At 42.4% G+C, this 20,115-nt stretch overlaps 1 protein-coding gene across 1 annotated transcript in view; it reads left to right on the top strand.

Annotated features, from left to right (window-relative positions):
• The first annotated feature begins 1,142 nt into the window (after positions 1-1,142).
• CCDC175 (coiled-coil domain containing 175) overlaps positions 1,143-20,115 on the top strand; it is a 74,694-nt gene continuing 55,721 nt past the window's right edge. The window contains exons 1-6 of the mRNA XM_003794449.2: positions 1,143-1,299; positions 3,429-3,514; positions 6,084-6,195; positions 10,179-10,314; positions 12,797-13,025; positions 17,708-17,830. Of these exons, the coding sequence (XP_003794497.1) occupies positions 1,143-1,299; positions 3,429-3,514; positions 6,084-6,195; positions 10,179-10,314; positions 12,797-13,025; positions 17,708-17,830 (843 nt within the window). The remainder of the gene's footprint in view (positions 1,300-3,428; positions 3,515-6,083; positions 6,196-10,178; positions 10,315-12,796; positions 13,026-17,707; positions 17,831-20,115) is intronic.

The raw sequence follows: 20,115 nt of genomic DNA, 5'->3' as shown, positions 1-20,115 counted from the left end.
ACCTCTCAAGCCACCCAAACTTCTGGGACCTGCAGTCAACTGCAGCCTGAAATGAGCACTCCCAGAGAGACACAGAATGATTCCTTGGCCTTCTCATCTCCCACCAGTGTCTCCCATTGCTAGCAAGGAGCTAGCAAGGTGTTGGGAAAGGTGGTTTCCAGGCTTCTTGCTCCTGCCACACAGAGGGGAACACAGAGGGCAGGGACAGATCTGAATACGAACAGACCAAACCCAGCAAAAAAAAAAAAAAAAAAAAGGCTTTCCCTGGACAAAGGAGGCTTGGATTCTGGAACTGGTTCTGCTGTTGACGTGCTGTGGTTCCTCCGAGGGAGGGTAGCCCAGTGGTTTAGGGCATTGCTCAGAGTTCTTATCTGCAAAGTGGGCAATGATACCTACCAGAGGGATTGTTGTGAGGCTTAAATGGGGGCGCTGCAAAGCACCTAGAACAGAGCCTAGAACAAAACAAGCACTTAGCAATTGATAGCTGTGCTACTGTTGCCATCGTTCTATTAAGCAGGGTGGGGTTGAATCATTTTTGCTTCTCTCTAACCAGCCAGAGGAAAGAGACCTCACAGTTACACTCAGCCTGAACCTCGGACTGAGCTGGAAAAACAAATACTATCCGGTCGCTGGCATCAAAGAGCTCCCAGTTTGATGGGAAGACAACAGAGACAGAGAGAATCCCCGCACTGTCAGAGCAGAGACAGGGAAAGTTCTGAAAGAGGGCGACAGACAGGTTTTGCAGCACAGTAGGAAGAATTATGCAGACTCCTCTTTAAATACAGTATTATCCTCTGTGGCCTTGGGCCGTTTACTTAAGTCACCAGCGCCTGTACAAGTAGAGATGAGGAAAAAATCTGCCTCGTAAAGGTCCTCCCGGCACAGAAATGGGTTCAAAAATGACCATTACTCTGCTTCCAGAGCCTCGCGAGAAAGGCACGAGGCCAGAGATAAACGAGGACCGAAGAGGGGAAGTCTGCGGAACCGGGACTCGTCCCACAGGACTCCTTATCGGAAACCCAGGGAGGTGCCAGCCGCAGGGACCGCCAGGGGGCGCCCGGGGACCGCGGCATCCTCGTTGCCACTGGCAACCGGCAGTACCAACGCTCTGGCCTCAGAGGCGCCCCGGCCTGTGCAGCGAGATGTCGCTGAGCTCCTGGACGCCCGAGCTGGGCTTTAACGAGAAGATACTCCGGCAGGCCGCCGTCGCCACCGGCCCTTCGCTGGAGCTATGCGTCGTCCCCTCCACTCTGGGCTCCTCGGTGGCGACCGCCGCGCTGGAGCAGCTCTTTGTTGTGGGTGAGGCCCCGGGACGCGGGAGGGAGCCCCGAAAGGAGGCGCCAGGGAGGGACCCCCGAGAGGCGACGCCAGGCTGCGCTGTGCTGGATCCCTCCACCGGGATCTCCTCTCCGCCCCAGAGCTTGTCTGGCAGGGGCAGAGCCCTCTCCTTCTCCAGAGGCGGGAAGAGAGCGAGGGGCCCCGAGCTCAGCTCTCCTGCTGTGGGGCAGCCCAGGTGCCCTTTGCCCGCGACCTGAGGACCCACCTGCACTTACACCGTGCCCTGGATTGCAGTTGTCTCCTGCCTTTCCTCTGTATTTTGCGTGGCACACCGGCGAATGTAACATGTGAATAGGAAAGGGAATGTTTAAGAGACCCCTGTTGTATTAGGCAAGGAAAAGTACATGTCAACGGATGTTTCGGAGATACATCTAACAGAAAATAACCTTGGATGGGGCCAGTTAGAAAGGTGAACCCGTACTCAGGGCACTTAAGTTTAAGGTAAGACAGTCATGGAAGGGCATTTCTTGTTCAATGCAAACATCGTGTAGGCCAAAGAACAAAGAATCTCCTTACTCCACGTAATTATCTCATAGCTCCAAGAAAACCTTGTTGTTTTATGTTACACTGTTGCTGTTAGTTTGGGATAATCTTTTTTCCTTCTTTAACGAACTAATTTCATTATTCTGCTTAGATACGCTTTGACAAATATTATCGTAAAGAATGTTAATCATTGAAAAGAGTTATCAAGACCTAGATTATTTACATTTCCAAGTTCATTGTCAATGATAGAACTAGGTAGGACCTTGAACTCTCTTCACGCTTGATCTCCAGACCAGCATGTCCTTTCAAACCTAATTCTCCCAATAATATCTGGACTCTCGGGAAGTTTTTTTGTAGGAAAAAAATGCCCTGAAACCTTCTTGCCCTGAGTGTGGGTTACAAAATATGTAGCTCCCTGGAGCATTTGCAAGCAGGAAAGGCTTGTGTTCATTTACTCCATAGAAAGAGAAAAGGAAAGGTGGTGGCAGGCAATGCTGGTGCCTCTAACATGCTTGAAAACTCCAACTGATACTCACCTGTTTGAAATCTTAGTTCAGTAAGAGAATTCGAATTCCCTGAGACTGAGGGCAGACATTGCTATTTACTTAATCTGAGGGATGGGTACAGTGGTGAAGAATGGGCGCTGGGGTCACATCCCTTGGGTTTGAATCCACCCATACTCTACCACTGACCAGGTAGGTGTGTGACTTTGCACATATGACATGACCTCAGAAGTCAAATTTCTCACCTGTGAAATAAGAATCATCCTAAGATTGGAAGAATCAATTTTGATGATACATTTAGATAAAATAATAGCAACATAAAACTCCTGTCACACATGAGGATGGGGGCCTGAGAGCCACTAGACAGAGTCTGTATGGTGCCGGGTAATAACGCCACTGTGAGGAGAGCTTCCTCTGATCTCTCTTCTCTTCCATGGATCCTTTCTTCCCCTCCCTCTCCCTTTCTGCCTGTGTCTTCATCACCTGGACGGTTCACAAACCTCTCTTCTCAAGTGCTTCCTACTGAAAGAGAATGAAAGAAAAGGAAACATCACAGTATGACAGTGAACAAAAAGAGCACTGTCTACTTCACGCCTACCAGTTTTATAAATGTTTAATTTCATTCTGTGCCTCAAATTGTTTTTAAAGAAGTAAAAATGATATTATAGTTTTTCAATTAATTCCATGTGTGTTTTTAGCAAAATGTTCTGTTTCATATATATGTGTGTGTATACATATGAAACCGTTCTTAAACCTACATTATAGGCATGTTAGACTTATCCCTTCTATAAATAGGTGTTGATTTTTTTTTTGTCCTGTCCAATACAGATCCTTCTCTCTGCCTTGCTTACTTTTTTTTAAACCATTAGTGATTCAAAGATGAATCTTAAAAGGAGTTTGTCCTCAGGGGGCATAAAATATGACTTAACTTATAATACTATGAACTAGGAAATAGCAGGGGCAAGAGATTCATGTAAAGCACTACAGAACTATTTGGAAACAGAAGATGCAATTTCTGAGTAAACATTCGAGTGAGGTTAGGAAGGCATATGTACAATTTGGACAGATAAAGTAAGATCTTAATTTTCTAATTTTTTCTTTCAGAACGATCACTGCAGAGTGACTATTTTAAATGCAATGAAGAAGTTAGGATCTTTCTTAAGGACATTGCTGTAGCTGTTAAAAAATTGGTATTGTATTATTCGTAAGAGCTAGTTTTTTAATCTTCCACGTATTTCTTCATCATATTTTCAATGGGCACCACTGTGTTCAAAGTACTAAGTAAATGAATAGGGAAAATATTTACCATGAATTTAAAAATGTTTGTCTCTCAAGCTGGGCATGGTATAGCTCAGCCCTATAATCCTAGCACTCTGGAGGCCGATGCAAGAGGATTACTTGAGCTCAAGAGTTCAAGACCGGCCTAAGCAAGAGCAAGACGCCATCTCTACTAAAAATAGAAAATCTAGCCGGGCATTGTGGCAGGCGCCTATAGTCCCAGCTACTGAGGAGGCTGAGGCCAGAGGATTGCTTGAGCCCAGAAGTTTGAGGTTACTGTGAGCTCTGAGGCCAGAGGATTGCTTGAGCCCAGAAGTTTGAGGTTGCTGTGAGCTCTGAGGCCAGAGGATTGCTTGAGCCCAGGGGTTTGAGGTTACTGTGAGCTATGATATCATAGCACTCTAACCTAGAGCAACAGAGTGAAACTCTGTCTTAAAATAAATAAATAAAAATATTTTCTCTCAATTTAGTAAATATTTTCCCAAGTGTCAATCAACTGTAAACTGTTGCCTGATTGTCTGTGCAGGAAACTAAATTGTGGTCTGTGCTGTGGATGGGGTGAGCCCATTTAGGGAAAACAGCACAGGCGATAACAGAGCTCAGTTAGGAGGTGGGCAAATGCTTGAACGTTAGTAGGTAAGCATTGCCTAAAACAAACTTACAGTCTCTGGAATAAATTGCATGTGTGGTGCCAATTTGCTTAGTTCTCTACAAGCAAGTCCTTTCATAACTGGTGAAAGATTATTTGACGTCTAGCCCACTGACTGCGCTCTTAGTGAAACTAAACAGAAAATCTTTCAGTTATGCTAATCTGACCCCTATGAAAGACATATTGAAGAAATATTTAAATGATTTCCTTCTGAGGCATCAGAGACATCTCTGTTCAGCCCTGGATGATGTTACAAATGCTTGCTTGGCATGGCCAGAATGGTGAAGTCTCTTTATTTGATTTTAAAGTATTGAATAAGAGTCTACTACATATAAAATATCTAAAAATGTAGAAATATGGCTGTAAAGCAATTGAATTTGAGTCAGCAGCATGCCAATAATAATCTCATTACTTAGCTGGGTGCGATGGCTCACACCTATATATCAGTAAACCAAGGCTGAGGCAAGGAGCCCCTGAGGTCAGGAGTTGGAGACCAGCCTAAAAATCACAGCAAGTCTCCATCTCAAGAAAGAACAAGAAAGAGAAGGAGAAGGAGAAGAGAAAAATTAGCTGACATGGTGGTATGCACCTGTAGTCCCAGCCACTCAGGAGGCTAAGGCAGAAGGATCACTTGAACCTGGGAGTTTATGGCTGCAGTGAGCTGTGATCATGCCTCTCCACTCTAGCCTAAGTGACAAAGTGAGAACCCATCTCTTAAAAAACAAAATTTCTTACTTTAAATTTTGATGCAATTATATATACTTATGTATGTATACACTGTACAGTCTTTACAATCTGACTTAACTGAATACATGATGTATAAACAGAATTCCTGTATTTTTCACTGCACACTGGCCCTGTAGAAACCTGTCCCCTGCTTGGTTCTTTAAGTTATGCTTCTATCTAGGATTTGAAAGGACCCAAATATTTAGTGTGGCTAACTGAAGTATCTAGTATGTATCCGTTTAATATCCAAGCTGTGAAATCTCTCAGCAGAGATAAATTCGTCATTTTTAAAGTAATAAATTTTCACTGTAATAAAAGCAATATGCATTTACTATAGAAAATTTAGATAAAGATAGATAAGCCAAATGCAGAAGGTAGGAACCACCACGACCCCACCCACCCTAAACTGATCACCCTTAACCTGATGAATATTTCTTCTACTGTCAGGATGAAGGTGATGGTCACCTTGAATTGTACTTTTTACAGAAAAGTGATCATTCTATACATACAGTTATTATAGGCTGCTCTTTTTAATTCATAAAATGTAATGGCAATTTCTTGGGTCATAAAATAGCTGTAGCCATAATAATCATTTATTTAAAGGACAATTCATCTATATTTTTATACTGTTTTTTGAGTAGTTTATCCTTTGTTAAAGTAGCCTGGTGTAAAAAAAGATGACAGCCTCACCCAACTATTTGGATTATTAGGTGTGTAAGAGGCCTGTAGTTTCCTCTTTATACTTAAGCATGTTTTATAAGCAATTTCTATTTTAAAAAGTTGCTTTCTTTCTCCTGTATCCTTTTCATTGGCATTTTTCTTTCAAATGGATTAAAACTGCATACAAGAAACAGATACACACAGAGAAACAATGACTTCTGAGTAGGATAAAATCAACAGAAATTAAAAGACAGATTAACAATGATACCTTAACAACTAATTGTAGAGTACTTTGCCCAGTCTTGGTTCCAAATAAAAATAATGGAAGAAAATGTTTAATGAAAATTAAATTTTCACCCCTGAAAACATTTATAGAGCATCACTTAAGAAATTAATCTTCTTATTTTAGTGTCATAAATTTTTTAAAATGTAATTCAAATTTTCAGGAGGAAATGAGAAAATCCACAATCGATCTTCTGGAAATTGAAAGCATGGACTTCAGTAGACTGTATCATCTACTGGAAACTCTTCCCTATAAAATGAACTTGGAATTTGAAGGTACCTTTGAGGTTATCAACTACAGAAATGTAGTTTATCTTTTAAGAAAATAGAACCAAATAATTTTACAAGATGAGTTTAATAGCTACTGTTTGTGTAAATATAGCTAGAAAGAGTACACAACACAAACATATTGAGATCCATAACCATTTTCTCATGCATTTCAAGTGGAAATAATATAACTTGAATTTATATACTTCAGTTTCAAAATAGACTAAAGATATACGAATTGACCTATTCCACACTGAAATTTATCCAATTAAATAAGGTAGTTTGGCTGGTCTGAACTCCCATTCTATGCTGTGTCTGTGAATTCTGAAATCTCATTATGTCTGTGATTGGCTTATTGCACTTAGCATGTCTTCAAGTTTCATCCAGATTATAATATGTGTTAGAATTTCCTTCCTAAGGCCAAATAATGTTCCATTGCATGTACCTACCGTGTTTTGTTTATCCATCTGTTGATGGACCTTTGGGTTGTTCCCATATTTTAGGTGTTGTGAATAATGAGTGTCCAAATACAGGTTGAGTATCCCTTATCTGAACTGCTTGGGACCAGGAGTATTTCAGATTTTTGAATTTTTTTTAATTGGAGGATGCTTGCATTATACTTACCAGTTGAGAATCCCTAATCCAAATATCTGAGACAAAATGCTGCAGTGAGCATTTCCTTTGAGCTTAATGTAGATGTTCGAAAAGTTTCAAATTTGGGAGCATTTTAGACTTTGGCTTTTTGGATTAGGGATACTTTACTTGTATTTATTCAAGTCTCTGTTTTCAGTTTTTTAACATATACACAGAAGAAGAGTTGCCAGATTATACGGCAGTTCTACATATGATTTTTTTTTTTTTTTGGAAGATTCGTTATACTGTTTTCCCACAGTGGCTGCACCATTTTACGTTGCCCCCAGCCATGCAGGACTCCAGTTTCTCCACATCCTTGCCTATACTTGTTATTTTCTGGGTTGTTTTGGTTTTTGATTTTCTGATAGACATCCTGATGGGTGTGAATTGTGCACTGATTAGCATTTCCCAGCGATTGGTGATGTTGAACACATTTTCATGTGCTTATCGGCCACCCGTATGTTTTCTTTGGAGAAATGTGTCTTCAGTTCCTTTGCACATCTTTTAATCAGATTGTTTTGTGTTATGTTGAGTTGTAGGAGTTCTTTTTGAATTCTGGCTGCTAGCCACTTTCTAGATATGTGATTTGCATTCCATAGATTGCCTCTTCACTCTGTTGATAGTGACCTTTGATGGACAAAAGTTTTAAATTTTGATGTACTTTAATTTATCTTTTTCTTTTGTTAACTGTGCTTTTGGTATCATATCCGGATATCATTGCCAAATCCATCATCTTAAAACTTTCCTCTACATTTTCTTCTAAGAATTTTGGAGTTTTAGCTCCTACATTTTGGTCTTTGACCATTTTGAGATAAATTTGTATTTGGTCTAGTGTCAGGGTCCAGCTTCTTTCCCCAGCTGCCAGGAATGTTGGCAGAAGCTCACAGCTGAGTTCCTTCCCAGGAATTGCCCTTAACAAACAGCGAGCATCTTCATCTCAGGTTACGTTTCTCCCCCCAAGTGCCTGCCACCCACATGCACTGACTGGTCACTGAGAGGGTACAAAGGCCTGGCTGCCTTGCCTCAGCATAGAGCAACTCCAGAGTGTCAGCTCCAAAGCTCTTCACACTGTGATGTCTCCTCTGCCCAGCTCTGCCTCCTTCATTTCCTCAGAGGAGCTATTTTTTTTTTTACACACAGATTTTAGAATCTTTTTCTTGTGGAGCCCAAACTAAAAGAATGACCTTAATAAGTAAAAAGAACTTTTTTCTAAAGTAGATTTTCCATTTATCTATTTATTGCCTCTCAGCTCTAAATCTACACATCATTGTCTGCTCTGTGATAAAGAAGATGGGCACTGGGTGGCGCCTGTGGCTCAAAGGAGTAGGGTGCTGGTCCCATATGCTGGAGGTGGCAGGTTCAAACCCAGCCCTGGCCAAAAAAAACTCCAAAAAAAAAAAAAAGAACATGGGCTCTCCAAATTTTCACCTTCATCAACCAGCATGATATTAATCTTTGTCAGTAGAGGGTGCTGGAGGGATACCGGAAGAGAACGGGGCTCCCTTCCTAGCTCTGGAGTACTCAGGGTGGCTCTCTTGCAGTGCCCGTGGCTTGACAGAGTCTGTCCCTGGCTTTGCAGGGTCTGGTGGTCCACAGTGCCCAGCAACCTCCCTCCATGAAGAGCTTCCTCAGTACGCCCTTGGGTAGTTCTGCAGTGAGTTCTGAAAGATGACACTTCCCTTCGAACAGCTTTCCCCAACACCCCAGAGAGCAGATTTCCAGCAAGTTCCACCACTGCAGCATTTCATAAACTTCTTTGCCACCCAGTGAGCGCCACACAGCCTTCTCCAGGGAGGTTCTAGTTCTCACTCTTCCTCAGCCCTGAGAATAGTGGCTGCTGTGTATTCCAGTCATCCCTGAATTCTTTAGAGTTCTCTTTACTTTTTACTGCCCATTCCCTAACCCTCTACTCACTCTAATCCTCTGTTACATTGAAAAGTTATTTATATTAAACTTTCCCTGTTCAACTTACTGTGAGATCTCTATCTCCTAATAGGGCCCTGGCTGATGCAGTAGGTTATTAAACAATTTGCTTAATGTTAGTCCAGTTTGGCAGGGAGAATACACCAAACTGCATGTGCAGAGAAAGAAAATAAGACTTAGAAGAATCTATACCAAAGGTGGAATTTTTGTTTTTATTTAGTGGGGGTTTTTTTGCTTTTTTTTTTTTTTTTTTTACCTTTCCAGATTGGGTTATTTTTGTAGTCAGGAAAAATATTTTAGAAGCAAAAAAAGAATTAATACTAGGTTATAAGGTCCTATACATGCTGAATACTTACCCAAGTAAATTCAATCATCCTTATGCCGTAAAGCCTGGCTACTCAAAGCATGGTCTTTGGACCAGCAGAGTAAGCACCACCTGAGAGCTGGTTAGAAAATGCAGGATCTCTAGTCCCACATCAAAACATGCATTTTCGCAAGATCCCCAGGTGATGTATATGTGCATTCAAGACGCAGAGTTTGAGATCTTCCACGATGTGCAATTTTAGTACCTAGGAGGAGCAGAAGGAAGAAACCCGCTTGGCTCTCTTAGGGGAGCCACCAGCTGGTTTCTAGAATATATTTTGTGTAGAAATGAGTCCAGCACCTAAATAGCAATGTTCAAAAATTCATGCATTCAGTTTACACTGAAGTAACCCTCTCACGTCTTATGTGACTACACTGATTCATTGTTCATCGATGAATAATTAGTTCTTTAACACCGTGGGTTTCCCAGAAAGCAGAGTCTGAGACGATGGTTTTTGCATCATTATTTTAAGAAGTGTAGTCTAAAGAGCAGGGTGGCATAGGGGATCAAAGCAGGGAATAAGGAAGAGCCAGTACAGTGTGTACTATGGGATTGGTTTCTGCTAATTAAATGAATTAATTATGAAAACATGCCCCCAGGACCTGGCATTACTTCTTCTCAGGACTCCCATCAGTGAGAGAAAGCAGGAAACATTCATGCTGGCCCCGTCTATCACTGGCCCAATGTTTGCCCACCTCCTGCACGTCCAAGTTACACGCGCCTGGGTGTGGGTATCTAAAGAAGAGGCCCGGTAGAGGTGACCAGACCTCCCAGGCAGGAGGTGAGAAGTGCGTGGAACAGGCAGGAATTAGGTGCTGTCAGACTGTTCATGTACGGAGCTGTTCAGAGCCCACAGAAAGCAGGTCCCATAGCAGCAGCAGCAGCAGCAGAAATAAGAGAAGTAACTGATAAGAAAGATTAGGAGGGACAAAAGGCATAAGTAGGAAGTAACTGACCCTGAAATAATTAAAAGAATATTGCAAAGAAAGACCTTCTCTTTTCATGATTTAAAAAGTCAGTATCTACAAATGTGCTCTTTCGCAAATAATTTAGTAACATTTCCACTTTTAAGAATGTGTCAAAGATGCTCGAAGATTAAATCTTATTGAGATAAATCAAATACGAAAGAAAACTATGAGGATCAATAATGAAATAGAGTTTCTGAAGAAGAAAATAATTGATCTGGAAGAAAATAATGAAACTCTAGGGTAGGTATCTTTTTTAATTCAGTAACTTGAGGGAGAAGGGGATCTGTAGCTGGACTGGAAAAATTGTCAGGAGTCTAGCCTCTGATCTGAGCTGGGGCAGGGCAGGCTGAGAGGTGAAGACAGGTTATAGGTGATGACCCAGGCTGATGGGTGGGTGGGGGGTAATAGCTGCAGAGGGCTGGGAAGAAGGACAGAAAATCTAGAACCATTGTAGCCAGAAGACCTGTGAAATTTCAGAGCCAACCCAGATTTTCAGCAGCAACTATTGTTTATTTATGAATCATTCACCTACCTTGAAAGCTACCTTACCTTCAAGGATAGTAGTTTTAGTTTGTAGTTTTGTAGAATTAAATTTACAAACCCCCACCACCAAAGCAAGAAACCTTGCTGGAATTGTAACTATAATTTCAAAATAGATCTATTGTATTGAACAGATCTGAATATGTATAGGTAATTCAGTTCCTTAAAGATATTCAGTCATGATCTACTGGAAGGCTGAGGATGGGGCTGGTTCCCAGGAGAGGCTTCCAGATTTTATCTGTAATTAAATGAGACAATCTATGCAGCTGCCTTTCACTCAGGAGCCTACACCTGTTAGTTTTCTTTTCTTTATTCCTGGGCTGAGATATCTCAGACCACTACTCCACGATGTGGGGCTCATTTTCTCCATCTATAAAATGGGATCACAACTCTTGACCTACCCAACACATAAGAGGAAGAGATATATTCTGAAAGAATAACTTAGCCCTATGAGCAATTTTATAAGATTAATGCATAAATATCAAAATGTTGGTTTCCCAGAGTGAGAAATGTTCAAAAATCCCTCAAAATAAAATCCATTTGGGAAGCTAAAATAATCAGAGTGTTGTTGGGTTCCCTCAGGAATCAGGCAAAGGCCTCAAAATTCAGAGGCGCATTTCCCAAACCAATCTTCAGAGCATCTGTCCTGGGAGCTGCTCCATGAAAAACAAAGTTCATGATCACATATGTTTGAGCAATACTGCATATTCTGACCCCTGGTGGGGACTCACAATGCAGGTTTGTGCATGGTGCCTGCTAGCCACAGTCGCCAGAGACTGCTACATGATCCAGACCATTTCCAAACTAATAACAAGAAAAGTAATACCCAGGCTGGATATTCAACATCAGTGTCACTCCCCTATAGACCAGGGGTTCTCAAACTGGATCATGTGTCAGAATCACCTGGAAGGCTTATTAAAACACAAATTGCCTCAGAATTTCTGATTTAGTAGGTCCGGGGCCAGTGGCAGTGTGGAGACAAGAATTTGCATTCTTAGCAACACTGTGTGCTCTGTGCTCACTTGAACCACTGCTCTAGACAAACCTTCATGGAAGGCAGACGACAGAGGGAGACCACCCCAGCAGCTGGCATCCTCACCCTGCAGTCACTTTTTGCCTCCATTTTTCAAAGAAAGATGCACATGCAGGTGCCCACAGGCGCTGACAGTGTCAGCACATCTCCCCTCCTGGACGGTCCTCAGGAACTAGATGCATAGCAGCTCTCCGGGTGTTTCCCCTGGAAGCCGCAGGCTCTTCTCCACCAGCCCAACACTCCTAGTTAGGTTTTATGATATGACTTGTTCTCTTGTTTGAGACTAAATCCTTGGTTTGACTCAAGCAAAGCACCCATGTCTGGCACCCTTGCTGAGCCTCTCAGCGGGGCTTCCTTTCATTGCATTTCTGGGGTGAAATTGGACCTCTGGGAAATAAACTTCCCAACAGTGAGTTTCCATTTTCTTGATCCTTCAGACACAGTGCCCAGAATTAAAGTCTCTAGCTCTGGGACCTAGAAAAAGGGAAAAGGGTCTTTACACTGCAGGAGCTTTTAAAAATAGAGCAGTAGAACCAATTGTCCCCAACAAATAAATCATGCATTGTTAGCCCCGAAGTTGACATTTCTCCCAATGTCAAGGTGTTCCTCGGATGCAGCCAGTGATGGGTGTGTGAGGCCACACACTCCTGAACTCAGATTTGGGGAGTAGCAGGAAGAAGATTAAGAGGGCTCAAGTCAGGTGGCAAGCATCCTCTAGACAGTAAAGATGGACTCATGCTTTCTTTCTCTAGTTTCTGTCCCAGGGAAGCTCAGCTCAGCTACATCTCTGGATAATGCAACAGACAGGGAGATAGTACATGTCAGAACTCAGGGGCCCCACTTACCTGCTCCAGACTACTTTTGAATCATGCTGTACTTGAGACCAAACTGTGCCCTGGTTACCATCTGGTGCGTAGGGTGGGTGGGGGCAAGTGGGCTGCCCGATACTTTTACAGGGTGAAAGGTACAAGGTTGACATTTGTGATTCCTTCAGTCCTGGTCTGACCCAAGTTCAGACAATCACAAGCACAAGTACAGAATAAGTCTCCCTTCCCTTTTCTCCCCGGGTGGGGGCTCCTCACACCACCCAGGCGCTGTTCCCCTCCACAGAGCCTGCTTTTCATGCCTGAAGCAGTTCTTTCCCCCCAGTGTGAAGCAGGAGGAGGTAGCTCGGCAATACAGGAAGTTTGTCCTGGCACTCAACCAGGTGATGGAGGAAAAGGCCACTGCCACTGTTTACATAAATGAGACTCTTGCTCAAATAAACTTGGAGAAAGAAGACTTAGAATTGCAAAAAGGACATATTCAAGAGACACAGAAGGAATTAGAAAAAGAAGAAGCAGAGTATCTGTTAAGGAAACAGCAGTTAAGCGACAGGGTAAGTGGCACGACCTGTTCCTTACGGTGCAGGAATGGACAGCTTCTGGGGCAGGAATAATCATCTGTCCTCAAGGCGGACAAGTGCTCTCTCTGATATGCTCTCTGAACATGGAAATGGGAATAGAGCAGGAGACTTGGGACCCTTGGGACCCTCGGAGCTCTGAAGGAAGCTGCCTGATTGTGTAGCAGCATCTTGGTCCATGACGGGAGCTGTGACACTGGGGTGGCCCCTTGCTGACATGCAGTCACAGAGGGGAGAGGAGTGGGCCACTGTCTTACCTGGTTGCCTTTGACAGTCCTGAAGCCATTTCTGTCTGGACAGATCCAGGGAGTTCAGACAGGGGGCCCTGCCTGGCTCCTCCTGCTGAGTGGGTCTGAGCATGGCGGGACCTATACAGGAGCTGAGCAGAGCCCAGAACTGCCACCTCCGTGGGGGCAAGGAGGAGATGACCACTGCATCCTTTGTCTGCCCCTGTCAGGGCTGGACTATGCCGTGCCAGGGTGATTAAAATTCATGCCCAGTGGCTTATGATCTTTCCTCCTGTTCTGCTCTGGCTGCCTCAGGAAAGATCAGGCTGGTTCCTGTTTTGTGTTCCCAGCAGCAGCGTCACTCTCACTCTGCAGCCTGGCTCCTCTGGGGTGGGATCGGCAAAGCCTCACATTATAACAATACATGCAGGAGACGGGACATGGGCTCATGACACTGCCATATTAAACAGAGGGAAAAGAAAGAGCAAGGAAAGGAAAGGGAAGAAAAAAAGAATGTTTATTAAATTGCTTTCCTTGAGTCTCAATTACAATTTAAAGGAGTAAAATCTGCCAGTGGCCATTTGGTTCATTTGTGGCTACTTTGGCTCCATGGCGAGACTTAGGCTATTTGGAAATTCTAGTGAGGGCAAAGTTTCCTTATCCTGAAAAGTTCCTGCCTCCTCAGAAATGGTTTTACACTGAACCCATGTGCCGTTTCTCCCTGCGTGCCGAGTCACGCCCAGCCCAGCCATCCTTGTGACAGGCTGTGAAGAAGCTGGCAGGGAGTCTGTCGGCTGCTATAACACAATACCCGAAACTGGATCATTTATAAATAATAGGAATTTATTTCTCACAGTCGTGGAGGCAAAGAAGTCCCAGGTCAAGGTGCCAAGGGTTTAGAAGCCAGTCCCTCCTTCTAAGCCGGCACCTGGAAGGCTGTACCCACTGGAGGAGGTGAACAGAAGGCGAGAGAGGGCCTCCGGCCCCTTTGTAAGGCTGCTGATCTCATTCTCTGGGGTTCTGTCCTCAGAAACTAATCACTCCTAAAGGCCTTGCCTCTTACTGCCATCACGTTGATGATGAAGTTTCATGTCTGAATTTGGGAGGCACATTCAGACCATAATGGGAGCATCCCTGGTCCTGATACTGATGCAGCTGCTGACCTCTTCTGGGGTTGAAGCCAGCTGTTAGCTGGGGCTGCGGTGTCACAAAAATAGGATGGGGCCCTTCTCGCTGAACCAGACTTATACTCGGATGTGTCGTTATTACAATGAAATACAAATCTCAGGACAGCGGGGATTAGGGAGGGCTGTACTGCCTTCCTCTCTGCCCACAATGATGCTGAGGAGTGTGCATCCCTCTGCTGACAGCAGGACTCTGTCCTCCCTGACAGCACAGAATCCACAGGCTGGCATGGCTCACGTTCCTGGGCAAAGAGTGGGGTGTGTCTATGGGTACATGGGAAGAGGAAGGGGTGGAGAGGAGGGAGACTTGTCCCCGTTCTTTACTTCTCCAGGGACCAAAATGGTAAGTGAGGAGTAGCATCCAAGCTGAGGTAAGCTCCACAGGGCAGGAATTTTGTCTGCTTTACCCACTGCGGTAGCCTAGCCCCAAGGACAGGGCTGTGTACCTCACAGGCAATTGGCATGCCCTGGTGTTACTTTATCAAATGAACGAGTTCCTAACTTCATTTTAAGCCCTATGGGAAAATTGTTTCCCTTCCTATCCTTTAATATAAATATTAAAATATAAAAAAGGAATCCCAGAGGGGCTTCATATAAGGAATTTGTAAACATGACACATTATTTTTTTTTTCTTTGAGACAGAGCCTCAAGCTGTTGTCCTGGGTAGAGTGCCGTGGCCTCACAGCTCACAGCAACCTCCAACTCCTGGGCTTAAGCAATTCTCTTGCCTTGGCCTCCCAAGTAGCTGGGACTACAGGCGCCTACCACGACACCCAGCCATTTTTCGTTGTAGTTGTCCTTGTTGTTTGGCAGGCCCGGGCTTGATTTGAACCCACCAGCTCTGGTGTGTGTGGCTGGCACCCTAGCCGCTTGAGCTGCAGGCGCTGAGCCGACACATTCTTTTTTCTTATTACTATATGAATAGTCTATCTCAGGGGCCCACAGGCTTTTTCTGAAAAAGATTGGTTACTAAATATTTAAGGCCATATAATCTTTGTCACAACTACTCATTATGTTATTTTAGTCCAAAAGTAGTCATAAGCAATGCCTAAATGAATGCAAATGGCTTTGCATAGACAGGTGAGGGCTGGATTTGGCCCATGTGTAGTTTTTTGGGGTGGTTTTTTGCCTCCCAGGAAAAGAGTGCCCTTTAGGACACTTCCAGATGCAAACTGCAGAAGCTCTGACTCAAGTTAGCTTAAATAGTGAGGGCATTTATTATCTCACAGAGTGAGAATTCCCAGTCCCTAGGACCAGAGCCTGGGGTGGCTCATCCTCTGTCCTTCACCCCTGAGGCTGGCTTGCCTCATGATCACAAGAAGGCTGCCAATGACAACTAACTATATGCTTCGTTATTCAAGTAGAAAAAGGAAAACCTTTTTCTAAGGCCTCCTCCACTGTGTCTGATAGGGCCGGGTTAAAATAGTTCCTACTCTTGGTCCCTAAGGGAATGCTCCAAGCCAGTGGATTAAACCAGCTGAGGTGAATTGACATTAAAGAAGTCAACGACCAGTGTTCACTAAAGACAAATAATAGGCCATGGCCACAGTTTCTTTTCTCTGAGAAAGAAAAAAATAATGCTAGGTCTCAGAGCACCTTCAAACCCAGAAAATCTCCCTCAAACAAAACAAAATACTATCAATTTGAGACCTTGGGAGAAGGATTAAGTCAAAGTGAGAATGCAGATTTTCAATTTCAACCAAATTTATTAACCACGCAGTTTCATATGCACTTGTGCCTGGTGCAGAGATAATCCATAATGATCATGTCCATTCAGAGGAGCCACTTCAGTGAAGCGCCTGGTGGTGTTAGTGGAAAGGCACCAATGCCTGTTTTCATGTGTCTTCCTAGGCTTTACCGCCCAACTAGTTACCCTGCTCTTGGTAATTCACTTTGCAGACAAGTCCATGATGTTTGATAAGAGGGTGACTTGCTTCATTATGGTGCTAAGTTGACTATACAAATTGGGTCATTCTTGTCACACCCAAATAAAATAGTCAAGAAGGTGGAGGTGGGGGGGAAGAAGCACTGAGGAACATAATGTTACTCCAAGAATACTCAGTGAACTTGGCTACTGAAACTGCCTCCTGAGACATGGGCCCACGTTTTTTTTTGTTTTTTTTTTTTGAAACAAAGGCTCATTATGGAGCCCTCAGTAGAGTGCTGTAGCATCACAGCTCACAGCAACCTCAAACTCTTGGGCTTAAGCGATTCTCTTTTCTCAGCCTCTCAAGCAGCTGGGACTACAGGCGCCCACCACAATGACTGGCTATATTTTTGTTGTTACAGTTGTCATTGCTGTTTAGCTGGCCTGGCCGAATTCAAACCCACCACCCTCCATTAATACATGTATGGGGAGTGGGGCGGGCAGGCTGGATTTGGGGAAGGGGGGAAGGCCTGGTGTATGTGACCGGCACCCTACCCACAGAGCTACAGGCTCCACCCCGGGACTACTTTTATCCATAGCTGTTGAGACAACTTGTTACAACTGTAGAGCCAATTTGCCCACCACCATCATCCACCAATTGGAACTTGCCAGTTCCCCAGAGCCTTACTAGTGCCAGTGAACTTTCTCAAATAGCTGTGCATGGCATTCCTCTGCCTTATAAACTCCCAGCCTTCTCTTTATTCTTTAGACATACTGAAGACACCCATTCTGTATACCCCCAATTTTTAATTCTCAAATAAAATGTTAACATTAGAGATTCACATTTTTATTTGGCTTAAACAAAAGTCTGACAAGTGATAATCTTGATAAAATGGTAAAAAGCTTTCTAAGACTAAACTGCCCTATCTTCAGTGATTATGTTCATTCTGTCTTTAGTTGATTTTATTTCCCATTAAATAATGTGAATTTAGGTTCCCAGAAAATTCTTCATTTCTTCCTTTGACTCTCCTTGCTTAGTATACTGTAAATCCAATAAATGTTGCTAAGTGTTTTATTATTAGTAAATTACTACAATGGAAATGGCTTATGTAATTTGTTATTAATGATCATTGTTATTGCCGTTAAATATTTACTATTTCAATATTTTATAATTGCTGTTTGGCCCTTGTTCACCCTTGGTTTTTTGGTTTTTTCTTGGTGGTATGCTTAGATTGAATACGGTGTACATAGATTAAATATGAATGAGATTGACAAATTAAGAAAAAATAGCTTTCCTAGACTTTATTGTGATAATAGTTTTTAATCAGTTTATCACTATAGATTGCCACTGGAGTGATTACTACATGCTTGTCACTATAGGTTGAAGAATATAAAAGAAACTATGAATTTAAAAGAAATGAGACTTTACTGAAAAAGCAAGAATTGAGTAAAATAATAGCTAAAATGACAAAAATCAAGGAAACAGTTATTACCAGCAATGTGGTAAGAATAATAAACTCTGCCTCATTTGAAAAGCTTAATAAAAAAGGGGTTTATGGAGTGTTTTGGCATATTAGCATTTTCTGACAATTTCCTTAAAGCGTTCTGGTATAGTTGTGTTTCCTTCTTCTTTAGGAATGTGGTGGGAGGAAGGAAGTTTGGAGGGATGCCTTAGATACAAATTACATTTCATGGCCCAAAATACTGTGAAAAAGTTGTTTGAAATACATACAGAACTAACCAAATATATTGACATAGACAACATTTCCGTGAGACCACTTTCTTTTACGTAACAAAATGAATAACCAGAGGCTGACCCCTTAATTCTGAATATGAGATGACATCGTTCAGTCACTCTATTAATATTAGAGACAGTACCATTAAGATGGAAAGGACACCATTATCTATTTGAATTAGAAAATAAGTCAAGAGCTCTGTACTGTTATAAAAAAATGTAATAACATTTGTTGAAAGCTAGCACTTTGATAAGTATTTGTGAGAAATATCCTTATTCTAAAGAGGAGAAAACTAAAGCTTATGGAGATAAATGCAGTTGAAATGGTTAATGTTAATACTATCTCTATGATATTTAAAAGAGAAATGCCTGTTAATCTTCTATCACAGTTAGTTGAATTACTAAGTCTTTATTTGTATTTAATTTGTATTCCTTTTTGTATTTAATTTGTATTTCTTATATGTGTATTGAAAATCACATGCAAAGCTATCCTGGTGATAGTAATATTGAATATTTTGTATGGGGTTGTTCTGTTTAATTACAATGTATCTATTATAATATCCAATTAGAAAACATTAGTCAATCAAATATTTTTCCAAAGCATATGAATTTAAAAAGATCGTTATCTGTTTTTGAACTTCAACACAGTTGAAGCATATATCAGACGAGGCTTAGGGGAGAAGCAGAGGTAATGTAAAGCATATTTAACTTGCATGTTCAGCTCATATTTCCAGTCTTGGCCTCATAAATAATAAATGGAGCATCCCACCAACCTAGCTCAGGAAAGTAACGTCTGTGTTCCAAAGATCTCCAAGGCCAAATGAGACACGTTTGAAGGTGGCAGGCAGAAACTCACCTCCAGGTCCTTCCCCTCTTCCCCAAATCCAGCCTGTCTGCCCTACTCCCCATCAGTAGAGAATAGTATAGGAAGCACAAACTTCAGTGTCACACAGACCTGGGTTCAAATCTTGGTTCTACCAACCTGAAGTTTCTTTACCTGTAACATGGGGGTAATGATACTTCCCACTGTGAAGAAGTTTTTGTGGAGATTGGATGAGGTCTTGCCTGTAAGGTTTTGTAGCTCAATGTTTTGTATTTGGTCAGCTTTTTATCGCAGTCAGTGGTGATAGTGGTGGTGGAGATTTGAAAACAACATTTTGGCTGTGGACTTAAGAGAATAAGGAATTGTAGTTTCACTTTTATTCGGTACCTTTAGTTTAGAAGTCTCTGCGGCTAGGTCAAGCTGATGTAATTTTGACAAACAAGAATAATGGCCTGTGATTCTCAAGGTGGCCCAGATGTCCAGGGCAGGATGTTAAGAGCCAGAGATAACACATTTCAGGCCTTGCCTTGTAACCTCACACTAGAGACCCTTCACCATTCTGCTAATTTTCTGATGTTAGTTTGAGGATCTTGGACCCCCGTTGACTCTGGACCTGGGTGGAGGTGCTCTGGAAGAAGAAACCATTTTGAGTAGTTTCCACCACCTGCCAGGCCTGGCACGGCTGCACCTCCACACTCCCCAGGGAGGCTGCCTCCATGTTGATGTCTGGAGTTAAATGGCATTAAATGATCTGTCCATGCTAATTGTCATCTGTGTCAGACAGAAGAGGAATTTGTTTGAGCAGCCTTCTCTTAGCTCCATTCTCCCTCACAAACTGAAATGTAAACCTAAGTTTACTTCCCTTTTCTTTCTCCCGAAGTTGTATTGCCAAAATATCTGCTTCACTATCAATGTTCTTCATCAATTTCTCCTTTTAAATCATACTAACATTTTTCACAGTATCAATTGTCCCATTTCCTAAATATTGACTAAATATTAAGAAAAAAATTCTTTTCAGTGTGAACATAGCTGTCAGTTGAGACAAAAGATCCCATTTGGTTTGACTTTTAAAACTAATACTCACTTTAGTATCCTGGGAAAATACTTTGAAAATGATTATGACAGTATGGATTTATTTAATGTTTTAAGTGGTAGACAAAATGAATTCTTGTTGCAAAAGATTTTGTTTTATACTTTTCACATTCTCACTGCTATATTTGGTTATCCTCT

The sequence above is a fragment of the Otolemur garnettii genome, unplaced genomic scaffold (genome assembly GCF_000181295.1).
Source record: "Otolemur garnettii isolate 467f Iridium unplaced genomic scaffold, OtoGar3 scaffold00081, whole genome shotgun sequence".
Classification (NCBI taxonomy): domain Eukaryota; kingdom Metazoa; phylum Chordata; class Mammalia; order Primates; family Galagidae; genus Otolemur; species Otolemur garnettii.
Note: the sequence above shows the minus strand (reverse complement) of the source record. Positions and strands in the feature narration are given on the sequence as shown.